The 22,130-nt window shown below is 44.6% G+C and overlaps 1 protein-coding gene across 1 annotated transcript; it reads left to right on the top strand.

The window, feature by feature from the left end:
- The first annotated feature begins 1,423 nt into the window (after positions 1 to 1,423).
- U2AF2 (U2 small nuclear RNA auxiliary factor 2) lies at positions 1,424 to 22,130 on the top strand. The gene is made up of 12 exons (XM_080978796.1): positions 1,424 to 1,936; positions 7,789 to 7,924; positions 10,997 to 11,026; positions 12,010 to 12,113; positions 13,035 to 13,186; positions 14,547 to 14,663; positions 15,167 to 15,305; positions 15,475 to 15,554; positions 15,754 to 15,876; positions 19,403 to 19,489; positions 20,423 to 20,671; positions 21,584 to 22,130. The coding sequence occupies exons 1-12, from the start codon at positions 1,888 to 1,890 to the stop codon at positions 21,716 to 21,718; spliced, it is 1,401 nt and encodes a 466-aa protein (XP_080834922.1). The 5' UTR covers positions 1,424 to 1,887; the 3' UTR covers positions 21,719 to 22,130.

Below are 22,130 nucleotides of genomic sequence, written 5' to 3'. Positions count from 1 at the left end.
AATGCATGAGTATGCAGCGCCCGAAGCCACGTGTTTTTGGGTGCTTTGACTCAGAGGAGCGCAGCCCAGAATATGCACATCCTGGTTCTGGGAACCACTGATCTAGATCATGCCCAGTGAAAGGCATGGGTGTACCTATACTTTGGCAAATGTTGCAGCTGACTTAAAAAAATAAAATAAAAGTGGTTGTATTCCAGCCATTGTAGGGGGAAGCCAGTCATATCTCAAGCCATGAGTGCTGCAGTCATTGAAACTGAAACGCATAAAGTAAAACAAAAAAACCTGAGAGCCCGTCTCTCCTACAGGAATAGGAAAGCAGTACGAATGGAAGTGAATAGTAACCTCTGCCTTGTGGGTGAATTATGACTCATGGCATAGAATTTGAAAACAATTTCCTGCCCCCTTTTACAGTGCATCCACTATGCAGCTGATGGCTACTCCCTTTGGGAGTCCTCATTTAGGTGGGAGAATGTTGCTGCTGTTGCTGTGCTCGTGTCCCGTTTTTAAGAGTTCCCTGTAGGCATTATTAGAAGAATTTTAAGGTCTCATATATAGAATAAATATTCATAAATGCACACACATCTAAATATATGAACCATGTGTCGGAAATAGTATGGGAGAGCAATCCTGAAGCCATTTTTACTCTCCCAATGACCTCAAATATTCCTCTGCAGGAAGGGAGGCAAATGGGAAAAGACTTCCCATTGTCTTTTTGCTTGCAAATCCTGTCTTAAGGTCATATTTGTGTATGAATAGGGCGAATCTGTGAGATGGATTCAAGAACTAAAGTATTAACCATCACAAAAGAATGGCCAGACTGCCCAGGTAATGCAATCAGTGACCATTACTGTATTAGGTATCCTGGCGGATAGGATTTCTGCTGCAGACCGCCTCCTTCTGTAATGTATGTATGCTGTTTTTTTGGGGGTGGTCTTGGGCTACAGGGTGGGCAATTTCAAAAGTCTATATAAAGGCTTGCACACCATTGTTCAGGGTTCTCCTCCCACCTGCATGTGGTAAGTGGGGGACCCTGTTGCAAGTTTAATAGAGATCAGGCTTACTAGCCTCTTTGCTTCTCAATATACTCTCGTTGGCCTCTGTTATTTTCTCCTACCGATAGGGAACCCACTTAAGGACTCTATACGGGCTCCGAAATACCCCATAAGGGAAAGGGAGCAGTTTTTTCTTATAACAGTATTTTGTTGGCCCCTGATTGGAGAGGATGCTGATCTATAGTTGGGCTTTTGTTCCGATTCCAGCAGGACCCTTCTAAAGCTGATCCTCATCAAAGATTTTATTTCTTATAAAGAGCGGTCACCACGTGGTCAAAGTGCAAGAGCTGTGCCGGAAGCGACTGCCTAACGTCCGACGGAAATACTTGCCAGCCCCGGAAACAGTTGTGGAAGACTCGGGAGAAGCTGCGCTCTCTTTATTCTCCCCTCCCTCCTTTTTAAGCGGGAGCACGAACGGAAGAGCAAAACTCATGCGGCACTGAGAAACAGACGCTAGCGGAAGTACCCGAGGCTCTCCGGAAAATTCCGAAGGCGCAGGGTTCGGCCTTCCCCGAGGCTTTCCGGAAAAACCCGAAGGCACGGGAGGGGGGGTGGCCTCTCCCGAGCGTTCCTAGGAAGGCTCTCGGAATAAAAGAAAAGCGAGCGAGGCTTTGTCCTAGAGAGGTTAAGGAGGCCGCCGAGCGTATTTCGAAAGCGTCTTCCGGAGATAGCCGAGCGTTTCCGTTAACACCCGAAGTTGCCGCCGGAAGTTGCCGAACTCAAGGGAAGGCGCTCCTGCGGCCTAGTGCGTGAGGAGGAGCTGGAGAGCGAGAGCTACTAGAGCAGCTGCGAGGCCGCGTTCAGGCCGCCCTCCTCCGTCCCGTCTCCGTTAACCATGTCCGACTTCGACGAGTTCGAGCGGCAGCTCAACGAAAACAAACAAGGTGAGCGGACAAAGGGGCGGGCGGGCCGAGAGGGGGTGGGGGAGAGAAAGCGAGCGAGGGAGGCGGCCCTCTTCGACATTGATGGCTCTCTCGCGCCCGCCACACGCTTTTCACGACGGGCCCTGAGCTGCCCTGGAGCGGGGGGGGCGGGGGGCGGCTAAATGGCCCTCCCCTCAACGGCGGGGACCCGAGTTAGGCCGAAGAGCGCGGCGACGGGGGGAGGGGCGGCCGGCCGGCCGGCTCTCGCGTGTCCGGCCACTTCCTTCCCCCTCTCGTTTTATTTGGCGGGAGTTTGATCGTGGCGGTAACGGCCGCTGGGGAAGCGGGGGAGGGAAGAGAGACGAGGAGAACCGTTGGTGGCCCTTCGCGCGCGCCCTTCACGGAGTGGCGCGTGGCGGGGCTATGGAATGCGGGGAGGGCCCTTTCCCTCTCGGGCCACTTTTTGCCCAATGAGGCGGACTCTTGAGAGGGAAGGGACCCGGAGTCCGTTTTGTTCACTCTCTTGGGGAAAGAGGGAGGCTGCCTAGTTATTATTACACCCCCCCCCCTGAAAACAACAACTTTCCTCGCTTAGTTGCCTCCTGCAAAGAAAGCGCACGATGCAGCCTTTACGCCGCGTGGAGCAAAGCATACCGGTGCTTGCATGAGTCCCCGACTTGCAGGATGATGGAAGAAAGGAGGGCCAAGTAAATAAGTAACTGGTTCTCCCGCCCACTCTCAGTGCAGGATTTGCGTTAGGGAAGGTGGGTTGTAAACTTGAGAAATGGGAGGGGAATGTTTGTTCATCTCGGTAAGTATTCCTCCGTGCTGAGAGGCAGAGGTTGCGCAGGATTTCGGAAAGGAGGCTTTTCCAACCCTACTTGGGTGTATAGCATGTATAGCGTGCTGTGTACCACTGAGCAACACCCTTCTTCCCTTCCTCTCAAAACTCTCACGTTTGTGGGTTTTCTTACTATTTTTATCTCATCCTTTAGGGAGCTGAAAGTAACATATGGCGATACCCACACACCCCTTTTGCCCTCACAACAATCCAGGGATGGGTAGATGAGGCTGAGATGGTGACTGGCCCAAGATTATGCTGTGAGCTTCTTCACTGAGTGGGGATTTGAAGCCGGATCTCACCATTCTGATGTTAGCAACTATGCAACTTTGGCTCTCACATCTCTTGTCTCTCTTCCCACCTCTTCTCACTTACTTATCCTGGCCTTCCATAAATCCCATGAACTTTCCTCACAACCATGAGGTAGTCTGTGCTTAGAGTGAATGACTTGCCCAAGGATCCAATCTCCAGTAGTCCTCATCCAGAGCTGCCCACTACACCACACTGGCTGAACCACATTATTTCTTTTCCCTATATCATAGTATCATAGTTGGAAGGGACCCTGAGGATCATCTAGTCCAACCGCCTGGATATGAAGCTGTCCCTTACGGGGAATATGCAGCTGTCCCTTACAGGGATTAAACTTGCAACCATGATGTTATCAGCACCACACTCTAGCCAGCTGGGCTATCCAGCTTTTCCTCGGTCCACTATTTTTTTTTGGGGGGGGGGGAGTCCAGATTTACATACAACTCAACCAACATACATTAATTAGATTTTTTCCCCGTCAGTACTTATGCTAAATTCACTCGGCCTGAGGAGCACCACTTTACACACACACTCAACTGGTTGCCAGCATAATGGAAAACTACTGTGTCAGAGGAGCTTGCTGGCGTTCTCCTTGGAGTGGATCTCTTTTAAAACAAGCTGCTTAGCATGGACACTGAGTAAAGTATTGTCTTTCCTTCTTGGGCTAATTTTTCAACCACCTGCAAAATACATTAACCCATTTCTCTTCATTCGGCTCTTTTCTCCACCTTTTTACAAATCTTAGCTAATTAGAAAGGCCACATCACTCTCACTTACTTGAGGGTATGAATACCTGTGAATCAGTATCTTAGGCACAAGTCCACTACAGTGTTACCTCTGAAGCGAACGCAACCCACGTGTGTGCGGGTCGCGATTCGCCGCTTCCGCACATGCGCGTGACGTCATTTTGAGTGTCTGTCCATGCGTGAGCAGCAAAACCCAGAAGTAATGGGCTCCGTTACTTCCGGGTTGCCGCAAAGCATAACCCGAAAAGGCTCAAGCGACTTCAATCCGAGGTATGACTGTACTCCATATTGGATCCCCAATAGAGATACATGTTGGCTCCTTTCTCGGTAGCATTACTTTACTCTTGCATATTTTTGGTGGTGCTTCCTGCGATGCACTGGGACAAATACAACACAAAATGATTCCCTTAGGGCAGGCATGGCCAAACTTGGCCCTACAGAAGTTTTGGGACTACAACTCCCATCATCCCTAGCTAACAGGATCAGTGGTCAGGGATGATGGGAATTGTAGTCCCAAAACATCTGGAGGGCCGAGTTTGGCCATGCCTGCCTTAGGGCAAGGCACTCCCAGTGGTCCTAGACTGCTTACCCCAGGGGTCAGGGAAGATAGGAGTAGCAGTCCAGCAACATCTGAAGGACCACAGGCTGCTCCTTGCTTTAGGCAGCAATCCCACAGTATTTATTTCATAGCCAATTGTTCACATGAATACAGACAGAATGCAACCTTGAAATGCAACTGCAAAAATTGCCTGTCTGCATGGAAAAAGAAAATGCAAGCTACCAACATTTATAAGGCATCTCTGCCTAATTAATTGAGGGCTGTTTTGTTTGCCCCAGGTGATCAGACTAGTTGCTATTTGCAGGCGTGGTATAAGGTGGACCTTTTTAATAGGGCATGCCTTACTATCATACTAATCACGGAATCTTTAGTAGAGACGTGTGCACTCTGGAAATTTCCTAGGATCTGATTTGTCCGGACTCTTCTAATGGGCTGTATGTGATAATGTCACATTCTGATTCTGAAAAAGGGCATGCAAGCGCCAACTCACCCTGCCTAGTATAATAGGCATTTGGGTGTAAGCAGTAGCTGATCACTGCTATCTGTGGCAAACTGTATAAGCAACTGTTGTATGTACAAATACCAGTTATGCATACCAGTTATGTCCACAAATTCCCTTGTAGTGGCAAGTGTTCCGCCTGCCCTCTGACATACCCCAAGCAGCTGCGGAGTGGGGGTGGGGATTTTACTGACAGTTGTTCTTCTGCTGGGGCAATCCCTGCTCAGCCCCAAGGTGGGGCTGCACTTCTTTACTACTTCAAAATAACAAGCCCTTGTCATCTTTTCCAAATTCAGCCTTGGAACAGACAGTTGTCATTGACTTCACAAGGTCAAAGACCAAGATCTTGACCCGTGAGGGAGGGATAGGCTCCTAGTAACCACAAACTTTAGTTGGCTATCAATGTCAGTCAATATGGGCCTCTGGTAGTGGTTCCCAGTGGTGAGATGGACCTCCCTTGGGTGCATAAATTTCCATCAAGGGAATTGACCCCTGAGGTAGGTAGTGTCTACACCAGCTGGCAAGACCTGGGTAGGTTGAATGCCATCTGACAGCGTCCTTACTACTCAATTGTCTCAGTTGGATTTGTGAAGTAGGAATTCAAAATTGCTGCTTGTGTGCGACTCCAGGAAGTGATCAGAGATCCTGTTCTATTCCTTTTCTAAGGCTAGTGCACGGTTACTATTCAAATCTGCAGACACACACAATAATAGGCTATTTGCCTTTGACAATGTGAAAGGATCTTCACAGTTTCATCTAACAATATATTTTTGATGCACTTGGATCCCAGAAGATTGCATTCATTTAGCAGGCATGAGGGGAAGCATTCAAAAAGTTTTTAAAAAGTATGAAATTGTCTTACTTGTATTTTGCCTTGGATCTAGAATCCCTAGCAAAGACTGTGGGGCAGAATGTAGGAGTGACAGGGCCTCAAAGGAATGTTTTCGGCCATTTAGTGCTACATTTTGCACTAAAACTGCCCAAGGCAGGAATGGATTCCTGTGTAAAACAAAGATGAGTGATTTGGATTGATAGCCTGTGGTAATAGGAGAAAACAGGGTCTTCTCCTTGGAACTTCAAAAATAAGTGTTGGTACCACATCACTGTTTTGTTTGTTTTGCTTCCTTGCACAGAAAATAAACCAGAAGCACTACAGATTTCACCTATATGGACCTCTGCTTTGCATTGGTTCTCCCAAGCCAGACCCAAACATTCCTGTTACCAGAGAGCCTTAACACCCCCATGCCTTGCATGATACAGCAACAGATGTGCCATTACAAATACTGCTTTGTGCTGCTCATTGTACAACATTGCTTTGTATTGTTCCTTTCCAGCACAGCTGCATGAGTTGTCTCTAGTGTCCAAAACAGTTCTTCTTTATGTCACAATTTGAATTCTGCTGCTTGATGTTGGTGTGTTAATTCTGACTTGCTTCACTCCAAATAAAAAGAAGCAGTGGTTCCTGAAAAGAAGCATCCTATTTGTAGGAGTCAGTCTTGTGCAGAACCAAGAAAATGTTTTTATTTCTAGGAGACAATAGAAGCTGAGGTAGCCAGGCATTTTATATGTGGCACTTCATAATGCTGCTCACCTTTCCCTTTTGTACAGCATTAAAAGAGGGCAGGGGTATAAATTTATGGGGCATAAGAAGAAACCCAGATTCTGCAGTTGACATGATTTATTTCACTTGTAATAAAATATGTAAAATTATGAGCTGCTTCAAGTACTGAAGGCGATGACTAGAACATTCAGAGGGCATTCTAGAGGAGGAGGTGCTGTGGAGAGCAGTAATCAAGACAGGCATCTGGCTCAAATCTTTCGTTTTTCAGTTTTTAGCTAAATGATAGATGATGGCTGCAGCTTCTTTATCTGCTGTTTTTAAAAAATGGAAAGCAGAGATACTTGGAATATAAACAGCAAAAACAGCACCTTACAGTATTTTCTTCCTAGTGTATCCTTTTCAATCATCCAGTTCTTAGACGAGTTTGCAGCCTCTGATTTCATGCATTTCCTTTAAGAGACCCATCAATAACAGTTTTAACTTCCCAAAGATTGAGCCGTGTTAATTCCTTGAGCATCAGGATTTTTCTTTCCTCAAAAAGAGCTCCAGCTTGCTAGATTTGGTAAAAGCTGATCTTGAGATAATCACACCTTGCTAAAATTTTTGTCATGAATGTTAGCAACGAGAAACTAGAAAGAACCTCCTATCCTGCCTCTTTATAGCTTCTCGCTGACCCCTTTTTCCAAGGGCAGTTATTGCCCATTGTCATCTACAAGTGTGGCCAATTTAATTATGGCCTTTTATAGAGAATGGTAGGTGCTGAACTTGATTTAGGGCAGACATGACCCTCTAGATGTTAAATTCCAACTCACATCTGCCCTAATCATCATGAGCAATGGCCAGAGATGATGGACTTGTAGTCTGGCAGCATCTGAAGGACCACAGCTTATCAACTCCTGATTGAGGAGATGTACAGGCACAAAATATCATATCCCAAATCCTTGTTAAGCATAGGCACAACCTATCTACAAAAACACACAGCCTAACCAGCCTGTCAAGTTTATTCTTGGCACATGAGGGCTTTCTGACCCTTCTTCTCATTAGCAGCCACCACTATTATACTGGATAAATACCTGTTCATGAGATGATCCATTGCCATACAGCATTTGTGAGTTTGGTAATTTGCAACCAGACAAGACTCAGGCTAAGAAATGGGTCTATCAAGTTGAAGCAGTGGCTGTTGAGAGTAACCTGGGGAAATGCAGCCTTGGTTTCTACATACCACACCTTTCCAATTTTATGAGTATATTTGAGTTGATTTTCCTAGGGGGAGTGGTAAGAGTTTGTGATAACCAGAAGTGTGACCTCCATTCCTATGTTGCAACCATTGGCATATCAAGCTCTTATCTCGTCTTTAGAACGCGACAAAGAGAATCGTCACCGGAAACGCAGCCACAGTCGCTCACGGAGTCGTGACAGGAAACGCCGCAGTCGCAGCCGTGACAGGCGCAACAGGGATCAGCGCAGTGTTTCAAGGGATCGCAGGAGACGCAGGTATGGGTTGCAGAATGAAGAGCTTGGGTTTTCCTTGGGTTTCCACTTTTTGGGGTCCAGCAATATGCTCAAGCCCTGGACAAAACCTTAGATGTATAAGATTCATTGGGGCAAACTTAGTCCTGCCTCATTCATTTTCTGTTATCCATGAAGAAGTTCTTAACTGAGCAGACCTGTCTTAAGAGGCTCTCTCATCCTTATGCTGACTTTTTGCTGAAAGAAGCTCTTTGCAAACATCAAGGAGCTTTTTAACCCTTGTATTCAAAGCTTCCAAGTACCATCTCTGTTTTTTTGAGATGCTCATTATTTATAAAGTGCCTGATTAGGATCTGTACATAAAAAGAAACTGCCTCTGCATGGAGACCTACGATTTAATTTCAGTTGTATGTACTTCAAAATCACGATTTGAAGCATGTTAGAAGAAGAACAAGATGGTGGGAATTCATATGGGAAAGAAAGCTTAAGGGCTCTTTCTGGTATAGAAGCACTTGGGATTGATTGATTTTTAGAAACAAAGGCAGTATGAATTAGCAAATGGCAGAAACTTAGATGATTATAATGTATGTCCAGCAAGGGTGAAATTGAAATTCAGTTCAAGGGAAATGGCAATTCTTCTCAAAGTAAATTGGTTGAATTGTATGTACCATTTCCTAGGAAAGCCTTATGCTTAAGTGCCGCTGAAATGAAAAGAAGCTGTGCTATAGCTACATAGGAGCACACAAGACTAGTAGAGGCGATGTACCCAATTAATCATTCTTAGTGTGCGTTGTAGTTTTCACATCTGTTCTACTTTGGGGGTTGGGGCAGGATTACAGAATTTGGCAAACTGTTGGGGAGCAAGAAAGAAGGGAAGGTTGCACTCTTGACTGCATATGAGAGCGGTAGTGAAGCACTTCGGGGCACAAAAGCAGATTCATACGGTTTCAGCTTCTGAAACAGTCTCTGTGTGTGCATGCGCATTCACACACAGTTCTTAGTGACTGGGATTGGAAAGCACCATAACTGCTCTACAGATAAAATTCCTGTCTTGGTTCTGTTGCTTATTTGATGCTGAAATTTGTTTTTTTTTTTTTTTAAGCGTTTATTAATTTTCCAATAAAAACATACAATTAACATATCATATCAAATCAAATCCAATAAAAATAAAAAACTAAAATAAAAAAAGGTCCAATTATCTTCCAAATTGTAATAATTTTGTTTTGACTTCCCACGGTCTGAATTTCGAAGCGCATTCAACATCATAGTCCTGCCTCTCATCATCCTCAATGTTATTCATAATTCCATGTCCGATTTTTCCCTTCCACATTTTGATTCTGGTTCTACGATCCTCACTCATGTCAGAAAACCGATACTTTTTTTTCCCTATGGAGTGCAGATTGGTCCGTATATTGTAGTCCTTGAGCTGTTTTTTTTCATCGCACCGCTTCATTTAATTGCATCCAATTTCAAAGTTCTGTCCAGCTCTTTGAGAGTTGTTATTTTGGCAGCTCCCAGATCGTTAATCTTTCCCGTCCAGGTGTTATCAAAGAAACAGAGAGAAATTTCCTTCTGTACCCTCCTTGTTGATTTATCTTAAACAGACTGTTTGCAATGTAGCCATATATCAGACAGTTAGCAATTGGCCTTTGGAATCTTCCCAGTCCCCCCTCCGGGCCCTAGAGGGGGGCTGCCAGACATCCATTTAGCCCTCTCTCTCGCTCATAATCAAAAAAACATCTTTTTGCAAACAGTTGTATATGTAATATTGTTTCCAGTCTTTATAACCAACCATCCGTTAGCTCCTGTTTCTCTTAATCAGGGAAGTATTTCAGATATTCAATAACGACGTGGTGGGAGACGCCATTTTGTCCTTTGTCCTTTTTTTCGTCTTTAACAGACATTTCCGGTCTTAGAAGAGAAGTGGCTGCGAGTAGATCCCAATTATATATGAAAGTCCATCTGAACTCACTTTTTGAAGAGCAATTTAAGTTCTTAATGAGACTTGGCATGCATTACGGATTGTTGATGTTAAGGATAAAAGAATGGTTTTTTTTACATACCAAGCTCCTCCACATTCCAAACGTCATGATGAGGATCTCTTTGAAGTTCGATCTTTTGCACCAGAGACTGTACATACTGCAGGTTTTTTCCAGCTTCTTCAATTCAGAGCGTGTCTCTTTGTTTTCCAAATCTTTATATTTTCCCAAACAGATGCGTCCGGCTATGGGGTGGCGTCGCAGGAGTGTCAGCCGTCCCTAGCTCCGTGACCCAGTGCCCCTGCCGTCTGCCACATCGGCAATCTGGGGCAGACCGCGGGTCGTTGAGACAGTCCTCCCCTGCCCTGGGGAGGCTGCCAGGGCTAATTACCCCCATATCAGCCCTGAATTATCGGAACGGCTGAAGTCCGATTGTGTGGGATCAGCCATTTTCCACCGCCGGAAATAGTGGAAATTTGAAATTTGTTAATCAGGTTGAATACAATTTAAATACATATACTCTGATTTTTTAAAAAGGGGGTTGTATCTGTTTTAGGTTTTTTGTTATTGCTTGCCAGTAGCTTTGATTCTCCTTGGAGCAATGGACAGGACAGAAATCTTTAAATTAAATAATATTCTCATCTCCTGCTAGTCAGCACACTTCCATTTTCTTGGCTCAGATGAGTGTTGCAGCCCTATCACCACTGTCTGCCTTTGCTCTATGTGCATGTAATGCAACTATGAAAGTCAGAGAACTGCTTGATTAACGTCTTTGAAGAGCTCAGCATCTTGTTCACAGATGCTAATAAAGCACTGGTTTATTTCTGCTGTCTAACATCCTCTCTAGACAGATGCACTGTCTAGTATAAGTTTGACTATTCTCTCTCTCCCTTTTTCTTAATGAAGTTACAAAATTATCTATGGCTGTGTTAATAGATCAGTGGTGGTCTCTGCAGATCCCTCTGATCCACCCACCCCCATTGCCATACACTGTTGTTTCTTGGTCCGCAGTCTTTGTCAGGGCACATGGGGCCCTGCTGCTGTTACTGAGTTGGCTGCCTGGGCCTGTTGTATCCACCAGGAATGGTTACAAACCCATTTTGTTTCTCAATTTCAGATCACCCCTAAGCCTAGCGGGTCCCCTGAGGTGAGTATTGCTACTTCTTCCTTGTGCTGACAGGGTTGTCACTTCCACAGTTAACAAAGGCAGCCATGCAATCAGATCTTGGGTGCAGATACAGTTATCACATTTAGTGCTGGGATTCATCCTGGGGGTTACTATTAAAAGGGTCTGCCCTGGAGTCTTTATGTCAGGGTGGATTTGATTTAAATCAGATTGATTTAAATCACTAGTCAGTAAGACTTGATTTAAATCTCTCTTCTTCTTTTTTTAAGACTTATTCTTGCTGGCATAATCTTAATATTTACAACCAGATCAAGGTTTCATTTTTGGAATAATAAATTTTCAGAGTAGCTTTTACAGTTAAATCAAAAATTTGGTTATACTATTAGAAATACATAGGCAGATAATTATGAAATTATTGTGAGGTTTAATAAATTAACTGTTTACATTTGGACAACTTTTCTGCTGTACTTTATTGGAAGGAGAAAAATTATCATTTCCTTAATAGCAATTTAAACAATTTATTTAATTAAAGCAATAACATTATAGCATATGTATCCATGTTTGTTAACTGATGTGGTTAAACTTTAAATTAAAAAAAAACCTTAGACTGATTTTTAGCACATATGAAAAACTTAAAACAAATCCTTATTTCCTGCTAAGTAGCCTCAAAGAAATCCATTTCTTAATTATTTTAAATCATTGATTTTTATCCACCCTGGTCTATGTAGATCAGGCTTCCTCAACCTTGGGCCTCCAGATGTTTTGAGACTACAATTCCCATCATCCCTGACCACTGGTCCTGCTAGCTAGGGATTATGGGAGTTGTAGGCCAAAAAATATCTGGAGGGCCGAGGTTGAGGAAGCCTGATGTAGATGGTGTCCCAAACTGAAACAAGTGTAGAGTTGACATGACTGGTACATTAATCTTCATATTACATTCAACAGAAGCCCAAGTGCTCTTCCCATTTCCAGCTGACCTTTTCCTCCCTGTCTTCCTTCCACAGCCGTTCTCCCAGGCATGAGAAGAAGAAGAAGGTTCGCAAGTACTGGGATGTCCCGCCCCCAGGCTTTGAACACATCACTCCCATGCAGTATAAAGCCATGCAAGGTGGGTCTGCTTCCGCTTCAGTCACCTTGCCTTAATGTATTGTAAAATAGTGTTATATGTTGCAGCTACTTGAGCATGTTCCTCTACCACGTAAATTAATGGAAATACAAACTTGTGTTGACCTTTGGAGGTTCTTATTTTCCTTCTGAAATGTTCTCCCAATTTCAAGCATGCATTTCCATTCCTGAAGAAATCAAATTGAAGTCAGGTATTTTCCCTTGGTGGATGAAGAACTCTGGATCAATTTTTCTCACTACACAGCTAGGCAAATAAGTGGGCTTCACTTGGTTCTCTTTTTGATTTTACATTTAAAATATATGTCTGCTTTAACTGGGAACAAGTCTCTTAATTTTGCCATATGAATGTTAAAAACTGCCAACTCATTTATCTACTATCTGAATCTGGATCTCTTTTTCTCTCCTTGATTCTGGTACTTGAGGTTGGTGTTCTGCTAGTACACTTAAACAGACATATTCCTACAACTGTGAGTGCTAAAAACCTTAAATTGGGATTATCGGCCAATTATAAGAAAAAAATCCTTTGTGCTTGGAAGCTGCTTAAAGATTGCATATTGTCTTACCTGTTTTTTGAAAATGATACTTTGTCCTTCCAGAAATAGAGAAGTAACTTGTTAGACTTTTTGTGATTTCAGAAAATTGTTTACTTGCTCATCTCACCTCTCCCCACCCCACTTAATGGCGTGTCATTTGTTTATTATCATATAAACCACTTAGAAGTCACTTGGGATAAAATGTGGTATATAAGCAATATTCATAATTTACTTGTGCCAGTTCCTTTAAAAAGTGAATGCTGTGTAGTTTTGTTATCAGTCTCTCCAAATGAGGAGTGATATGCCTTGTGATATTTCCAGATGAGAATCTTCAATTTGTAACAGCTAGTCTTGTTTTCCCCCTTACCTAGCTGCTGGGCAAATTCCAGCTACAGCCCTCCTGCCAACGATGACCCCTGATGGACTGGCGGTAACCCCCACTCCTGTGCCAGTAGTAGGCAGCCAGATGACACGGCAAGCCCGGCGTCTCTATGTGGGAAATATCCCCTTTGGAATCACTGAGGTACTTGCTTGTTCCCTCAGATGTGCTCTCTGAACCCACTGGTGTATTTTCTCTCTTGGGTTGGGGGTGTTGAAAGGAAGATGCTTCGCTGAGAAATTTGGGGGAATAAGTTCATAGTGAAAACACGAGCCAGGTGAGGCTGAATTCAGCATTCAGATCTCTTTGTCCTGCTAACTGGACTCCAAAATGGTGTCAGGACAATGCAGCAGGTGCCAGAATTATGTTGGATTGTGACAGCCCTGTGCTCCTGGCTTCATCTTTCTTTAATCACCTAGTTCTTAAATATTCCTTTCTGAGAGATCAAGTTTTAGACCAGGTCTTTTGAAATGCAAGAGTTAACTGCAATGCTCTTCTCTTTTGGAAATAGAGTAAATTACAAATTCTTCAGTCCTTAACAATGGGGGGTGGGGAAGGTGCTGTAGGAAAGAAGTTTCATGTTTTCTCTCACGTTCAAAATGGTAGGGAGTTGAGGTTGGTAATCTGGCTGCAGAGGCTTATAATTGCTGTTCTATTTTTGATGGCCACATTCTCTTCCCCCAAGTACATTAGTTCCTTCTTTCACATTTCTTTCAGGGTTTACCAAGTGTTCAGGTGGGAACGAATTGTTCCAATGGCAAATTACTGTGGATTGGGATATTTGCTTTCTGTAGTACCAAGCAAGGTGACTTGCTTGAGCCTTTGCAGTGTTTTTACTAAGCTGGAACTTAAGAGTTAGAACTATGCAGAATTCCAGCATTGCTTCCAGTCCTCCTTTTTCACTGTCCAAATCTGTCAAGGGACATTACTGTGTGACACAGATGAAGGAATTTTATTTCCAAAAGGGCTATACATAATCTGCCATAACTTTTGAGCTGAACCAACTGTAATCCCTTTCCAGAGCTCTTAATTCATATCCTCCTTCTGCGTACATGGTATGCCTCTGGCAGAGAAGACCAACTATCTGGAACAGAGGTGGATTCAGAGTAAAGAAAAACAGCTATTTGGGTGGAAATGGGAAATAATAATATTTGGGCTGTAATCCTATACATACTTGGAATAAGTCCCACTGAATTTAGTGGTGCCTCTGTCTGGGTAGACTGGTATAGAAGTGCACTGTTAGTGCCTAAATGACCAGAGAATTAAATATGGGTGGTCATTATTTGAATATCTCTACCAAAAAAAAAAGACCAAAGAGTTGTTTCCATTTCTTTTTAAAGTGGATAATGTGTGGGACTGCAATCCCCCCGTAGCCCCAAAGTTTGCTACCATCGCAGCAGGCAAGTAGGCAGTTTTGCTTTGTAATCCATTTGTGATCCTGAAGGCCTTTCTAGTGTGTGACATAAAACCTCCCCTTTTCCATTCTCTCCGTGACCCTCAACAGGAGGCTATGATGGATTTCTTCAATGCTCAGATGCGCCTTGGTGGCCTTACCCAGGCTCCTGGGAACCCTGTCTTGGCAGTGCAGATAAACCAGGACAAGAACTTTGCATTTTTGGAGGTGAGTTGAGGCATGTACATGCATTGAGGCAAGTGTAAGAGGGCACTTCAGATGGGCGTGATTCCAACATGCAGAATATGACAAGTTTAGAATTTCACATAATCTGTTGGTGGGAGAGGTCAGGAGAGAGTTTGGCTAGGCTTTTCTGGATGCAGGAGATTCTGAGCAATGCCTTGCTTATTTATATAGATAACATGATTTTTGTTGTGGAATTTGCTCTAGAATGTGGGACACACTTGGTGGAAATTCCATTCATTGTATACATGCAGAGTATATATGACTTAGATAACAACTTGATTCTATCACTTCCACAGTTTGTGTACTGACTGTTTAACCCCTTTCATCGCAAGGGTGGAATTCTTCCCTTAAGAACCCCCGAGCCAGCATTTTTCATTATCTGGCCCTTGAGTGCAGGCATCTAATCACACCCCCCAATAGGCCATACCACACATCCTTAACCTTTCACCTTCTCAGTTTCTGTTTGTTTGTTTTTGCTGCTGCAGTTTCGCTCTGTGGATGAAACTACCCAAGCTATGGCTTTTGATGGGATCATTTTCCAGGGACAGTCGCTGAAGATCAGACGCCCACATGATTACCAACCGCTCCCTGGCATGTCTGAAAACCCTTCAGTCTATGTGCCAGGTGAGTATACTAGATGCACCCTGTTAACTAAGGAAGACCAAAGGGGATGGGCAGAGTTTTATGTGATTTACTGGATGAGACCCCACATAGTCTTCCCATATGCATTTGATCTGAAAATGTGACTGACACAAAACCCTTTCAACAGACCATGTTAACCCTTTCCCCACAGGAGTGGTGTCCACAGTGGTTCCAGACTCTGCTCATAAGCTGTTCATTGGGGGTCTGCCAAACTATCTTAATGATGACCAGGTGAGAAGCGGTTTCTTTCCTTCTCGCCCCCTTCCTCCTTTCCATTTAAGTGTCTTCATTTTATGGAGAGCCACTCTCCTTAGCTCAGCACAGTGCTTAAAACACCTGTGTGGGTGGCATGCAAGCATGATTGTATGCACGCACCCAAATGAAGCCCTCGTAGCTCACCTTTGTTTTTCCCTTGTCCTCTGCCTCTCAGGTCAAGGAGTTGCTCACTTCTTTTGGACCCCTGAAGGCTTTCAATTTGGTGAAGGACAGTGCCACTGGCCTGTCGAAAGGTTATGCCTTCTGTGAATATGTGGACATCAACGTCACAGACCAGGTAGGGCCAGCCTCTCTTCGTGGTACTCTCTTTTTATTTTTGTTCCGCAGCAGCTCGCCGACCTGCCCGTGGGATAAGGGGGGTTCTTTATCCTTTGAGCAGGTGGGGTGTTTTTTTCTCTCCTCCCCTCTAGGGGGTGCCAGCTTTTCTCTCCTTACAGCACAGCTGCTGACTTAGCGGCAGACACCATCGAGTTAGTGTTCTGATCACTTCTGCTTTTTGTTCCCCCCAAAAAAACAACAACTCTCCCCGAATGTTAGTCGGAGAAGGCTTCGGCCTTTTTGCGAAGACCCCGGCCGCCGTGCCCGACCGAGAGCCGGTAAGAAGCCCTCCCCTCACCAGCCAGGGAAGAGCCGGGTCCGTAGCACATTTCACCTGTCCCACCCCCCAACCCCAACCCCAAGTGAATTCTCCATCCTGCACTCTTAATAACTTGAGTTTCCTTTCTCTCGCTGTGCTTAGTGTTACAGCGGGAGGGGGTGGAACAGGCCCTTAACCTGCAGACATGCTCTGCTTGCTAACTCCAGCAGGAGTTGTTAAATGCAAGTTTTGGCATGTGTAATTATAAACCAAAGGAAAAGCACCCCGGTTTTCCCCTTGCCCCTGTTGGAGAGGGGGGGACCTGTGGTGGAGAGGAAACACCCCACAAATCCCTATAGGGTTCGGAGAGTGTCGGTGGTAACTTTGCATGCTGAGCGTAAGCTCTCATTTCTGGGTTGATCTCATAAGGGTTATGCATGTGGTTTTCTTTCATAATTGAGTGCCTCTGTTAGTGTGTATGGATATGTGTGTCTATATATACTTCCCACGCCTGCTTCCCGTCCCGTGCATTCTTTCTTCCCATATGTTACTTGGGAAATGTGTGTTTTCCCCATGCTCTTCTGGTCTCTCTGCATTCAGGAGAAAGCTGTGAGTTTTTAGCAAGAGCTAAAATCTTGGTTCAGACATTCAGAATTAGATGGTGCTCCTTTGAAAAAAAGAATTCTCAGATACTTAGAAAGGCATAAGAAGCAGAGGAGAGTTTGCAGTGTTTGCTGAGAGTAGGGTGACTAGCAGCTTATTTAAACTGTAGGAAGGTTAGATGCTTGGTTAGATGCTATTGGGATAAATGTCTTGTGAATGAGACTCAACAAGGAATCTGGGGTGATTGCTTTCAGGCCCTTTTTATGACTTTGGGATGTTGTCTGGGGTCTGGATACACTAATTTAATCCCCCTTTCCTCTTACTGTACTCTCAGTGTTATCCCTTCCCCATTGTGTACTGTCTGTGAGTGTGGTCTCCATGTGTGAGGCCCAGGGCAATTGCCTCATCAATTAATTAATTAAATTTCTATACTGCCCTACACCTGAGGATCACAGGCAGTTTATAGAGCCTGGCCTCAGGACAATGTGTTTGATTAAATGGCTTCCTCAAAGTACAATTCTGTTTTCAGTGTTCTGTGTACTTGGACTCTCAACTACCGAATTCAGTTTTTAGCCTAGAACAAAGCATCCTAAATAAGCTTGGCTTTAAAAAAAAGCCAAGTTCTCTTGCAGTTATGAAGAGAAGCTTGAAATGGCTAGCAGGAGAGAGAGTAGCTGAGTACAGCCTGCTGTCAAGAATGGAGATTTCAAGGTGACTTAGAAAACACTTCTAAGTTTCTGTACTTTGCTAAGGTATCTAGGAGATGTATGAATTAGCTTTAAGTGATGCTGACAGCACAGTCCAGTGATTGTTAACGTAACTCTGTTGAAGAGAGTGAGATTTCTTACTCCCCAATCGTGCTTGAAGATTGCATCCCGAAAGTGCTGATCTAGGAGTAAGTGCTACCATACGGTTCTCTGAGGCAAGGGAAAGTTAATATACCCAATGCTCTTGGGAGTTAAAAGTATACCCATTCCCTGGCAAGAAGAAGTTATTCATGATGAATGGCAGTCTGCAGCAAGGTGACATGTTATCAGTCCATAATGTTGTATACAAAAGTGAGGGTTTGGCAAGAAATAGCATTACTGAAGACTATCCTGAAGTTAACTTTTAATTGGTTCACATAAAGGTTCCCTCCCCTCATTTATTAAAAATCAGTGTTTTGGGGTGCAAGAAGAAACATTCCATAGAATCTGGCAAACAAAATATTTAGAGTAACAGGATCTGGAGTGTGATAGAGAACCCACAAATCCAGTGCTACGCTTAAGTATCTCCGGAATTCAAAAAGATCTCAGCTCTCTTAAAGTGCTTAATGATTCAGTTCACAGGGCACTCAATATGACCTTGCTTTAGTTGCACAACTATTCTGAGAGGTGGCGGCCTACACTCACTCCCCTGGGATAGGGCTTGAACTCTGCTGTTCTGCATCCAAACTAAGAATGTCAGCTGTGTCAGTTTGTCTCCTGGTGCCATTTGCTCAGGCTTGTAATTTAGACCCGTTTTACAGATGGGATGCTGACAAAACTGGATGTTCTGAGCCCCAGCAGGTCCAGAGTTTCCAACTTCACAGAAATGTAATGTATCTGTTGAGAGCTGTGAAAGTCAAGGTCTTGGGTGGCATACTGCATTGTCGGGGAGGGCAATGTAGGTTTAGGTCATCTGAGTAAGGAAGTTGAAGAACAGGGGTGGGTGGATGCCAGTAAGTTACTTTGCAGGACACTGGTGTCCTGCTATTTTTGGTACTGGATACTGTCTAGTTGCTGCTCTGGCTGCTGATAACTTCCCACACACTCTAGAAGAGAGAGAGAGAGTTAATTGTGAGATTCTGCAGATGTTTGACCCTTACGTATGTTTGAAAGTTGCACAATGCTTAGTAATAAGTCTCTGATCATGACTTGCCAGGCAAACTCATGAGTCACAACCAAGGTGGGACTCGATTTGAATCCTATTTACAAAGACAAGACCACTGCTTCATCCACTGGATTGTACCAAGCAGAAGCGGGTAGGAGTGTGCCTTAAAGCCTGGACTCCTCCGTTAGCTTGCCATGTTTTGCTGTATGTCTGAGGCAGATGGCTCTCTGTGGCCCCCATGAATGGAAAAGGGGTTGCTCAAACTTGTACATTTGCATATGAGACTAGACTGGAAAGTAAACATTTCCTTGGTGTGAACCCTGGTAGTTAGGCCCCTGTTGGAGCTGGCTTAGTGAGGGGATGTGCAATTTAGAAGTATGTCAGCAACTACAGAGCAATGGAATTCACATTCTAGAAAAAGAACAGTCTGTCTATGCTAATGACATTTAGCTGAAGCTGAAACCTCACCTCTGCACTTTCTCCTTCATGCAGACAGTCCTTTAACCCCTTCCAACATTATGGTCTTTTTTTTTAACCTTGGTTCTATGCCCATTTTGGGTCCCGGCAGGTAACTGAGCTAAATACGGTATTAATGCCATGGCAGTGCAGTTCAGGTAGGAGTCTGGTTGGGGGGCAAGGAAGAAGCCACCTTTGTGTGCGTGACTGTGTTGATGTTTTAGAGGTGGGGCCAGAGGGTGGATGGGTATGTGGCTGGTGGCCTTGGAGGCACAAGATTTGAAGTGTCTGGATTCACTTTTTTCTGCCCTCACAGGCCATCGCGGGCTTGAATGGCATGCAGCTGGGCGACAAGAAACTGTTGGTGCAGAGAGCCAGTGTCGGAGCCAAGAACGCTACTCTGGTGAGGAAGGAACGGAACTGCTGGGTGGTGGGAAGAGAGGGAGGATAGGACTGGTGCTGTGAAAGAGTAAGGTTTCTTGCATATATTTGTGTGGGGAGGGGGTTCAGGAAGGTGCCAAGCGGTTCAAGAAGAGTAGGTTTTATCAGTGGCTAGAGTATGAGAAGACTGTTGCCTTTTTGTTCTGCTTGTGAGCTTCCCAGAAGCATCTGATTGGCCAACTGAGAAGCAGGATGCTCCTTTGGTCAGATGATCAAGGCTCTTTCTTTTTTGTAAGGGCCAGTCTCTCTAGAGCAGAGACATGATTTCTCAATTTGGAATTCAGGGAGCTTCCCTATGTCACTAAAACGTATGTTCAGATCTCCCTCTGTGTATGTAACCAGGGCAAAATACTCTTTTAATCTGTCAGGGCCCAGTTCTGTCCTCACTGTGGTATCCAACAGATCTGGCTCTGTGGTGTGTGGCCGCAGTACATGTGAAGGACCCCTGGTAAAATGTAAAAATATCATTAAAAAAAGAGGGCTGGTGACTTTCTGCATTGATAATGACACACAACCACCTGCATTAGTTTAAGAGAATGTGGGATGGCACTCTTGTCAACTGATGTACTTGAGTTATATATCGGAGGAAGAGCTTGTTTGCCTGAGAGGCAGGGCTTTAGAACCAGAGAGAAAGTTCCCAAGAACCACATGCCAAAATCTTCATATAGCTGATAATACAAAGGATGACTTCAGCTGCCACCCCTTCCTTTTATGCCAATCCTTAGAAACTGAGCTGTCCCCTGTGCTCTAAGAGGCAGAATTTCTGGGTTTAGTGGAAGGGAAAAAATGCCAGGGCTCCGAGGCTAGGTCTTTGTGTAGAATTGTTCCATGGGAGGATGGGGTTTTGGCAACAGTGGCATGGTACTCATTTCTGTTTCTTTCCTCTTCCCCACAGAGCACAATAAACCAGACCCCAGTGACCCTGCAGGTACCGGGCCTGATGAGCTCGCAGGTGCAGATGGGAGGTCACCCCACGGAGGTGCTGTGCCTCATGAATATGGTGCTGCCCGAGGAGCTGCTGGATGACGAGGAGTATGAGGAGATCGTCGAGGATGTGCGCGATGAGTGCAGCAAGTATGGTGTTGTCAAGTCCATTGAGATTCCCCGGCCTGTTGATGGCGTTGAGGTGCCTGGCTGTGGCAAGGTACTTGGCAGTTGCTTATACTCATATTCTCTCTCTCTCTCTCTCTCTCTCTCTCTCTCTCTCTCTCTCTCTCTATCTTTCGGTGGGTGGGTGTGATGGGTTAGAACAGCAAAGTAGATAGGAACAAAGGAAGCAGCAGTCATGTCAGATAAAATGCTGCTGTTGCTAAACATTGACTTAGCACTAGGTAGAAAGGGGAGGGCAAAGTACTGGATGGATTGCTTAAGTAACATGATTTGCCCCTAGAAAGCTCAAACTCTAGCAGAAAGACATACTTTTACAATGCAATGCAACTTGGCAGTTAACAAAAAAAGGGGTTGTGGGTACCAAGTACTGCAACCCTGACTCCTGCCACTGCTGATCCTTCTGGTATTCCCTCTCCAAAGCAGGATTTAAGAGGCAGTGGGTTGCAAAGTACTTTTGTTGGACTTAGGAGCCAGAACTCTTGGAGAGGTGGAAAAGCTTGAAATCTAGTTTGATGCCTTAAGTCCCTGTTAAAATCTTATTGCCACATTATTGTTCTGTGGTACTACACTGATTTAAAAACAGTCAGTTTGTTAGAGAATGGGTTGAGTTGTTTCAGCATAATTAGCCAATAATGTCACAGACAAGAAGCATTCCTTGAAGGTTAGGTGCATTGTGACAGCAGAGCTGATGGCTCAGATACCTTCTTCATGCATACCCACTCTTGTAAAATAATAATAATAATAATAATAATAATAATAATAATAATAATAATAATAAATCATAATTTATTTATACCCCACCCACCTGGCTGGCTTTGCAGCAGGGCTCTGGATCCAGATCTTACTCCTCCAGTTGCCCATCCCCACAGCTGCCTCTGGACGCAGTTTTAAATGGGGTAGGTATACTATTAATTTTTCTTCCTTTCCCCCCCAATCCTCCTTCTAGATCTTCGTGGAGTTCACATCTGTCTTCGACTGTCAGAAGGCCATGCAAGGCCTGACTGGGCGCAAGTTTGCGAATCGGGTCGTGGTGACCAAGTATTGCGACCCCGACTCCTATCATCGCCGAGACTTCTGGTAGCCCAACCCTGAGCCAGGCATGGGGGTGGGGTGTTTTAAGGAGGCAGGGGCAGCTCGCTGGCCGGAGAGGCTCCTTTAGCAACATAGCCTGTTTATATTTTATGGCCAAAATCTCCTGTATTTTTTTTTTCTTCCAATTGTCCCAATCCCTTCCTTTTCTATCCCTGCCACCAGCTCCCTCGGCCCACCCCACCCCCCTCGGTTTCCCAGTGATGGTTACTCTGTAGTAGAAACGTTGTCTATTTTTCCCCATATCCCCATCCCACTGTGATGTTTCTGATTTTTTCCTAAGAGGAGTTTTGCTCTAAAACAAGATGGGCCCGTTTTGTTGTATTTTCCTTTCCTCTGCGCTGTGTGTATGGACGACTATTTCTCTAGCATTGTCTCTCATAATTAAACATTTTTTCCAATTC

This window comes from Podarcis pityusensis (assembly GCF_964106645.2).
Source record: "Podarcis pityusensis genome assembly, chromosome: 13".
Classification (NCBI taxonomy): Eukaryota; Metazoa; Chordata; class Lepidosauria; order Squamata; family Lacertidae; genus Podarcis; species Podarcis pityusensis.
Note: the sequence above shows the minus strand (reverse complement) of the source record. Positions and strands in the feature narration are given on the sequence as shown.

Bases quoted from the DNA above. Each gene is read 5' to 3' on its own strand.
- U2AF2 (XM_080978796.1), top strand. From the start codon at position 1,888: ATGTCCGACTTCGACGAGTTCGAGCGGCAGCTCAACGAAAACAAACAA. The intron at 7,925-10,996 runs GTATGGGTTGCA...TCTCAATTTCAG, and splicing joins AGGGATCGCAGGAGACGCAG to ATCACCCCTAAGCCTAGCGG. The intron at 14,664-15,166 runs GTGAGTTGAGGC...TTGCTGCTGCAG, and splicing joins AGAACTTTGCATTTTTGGAG to TTTCGCTCTGTGGATGAAAC.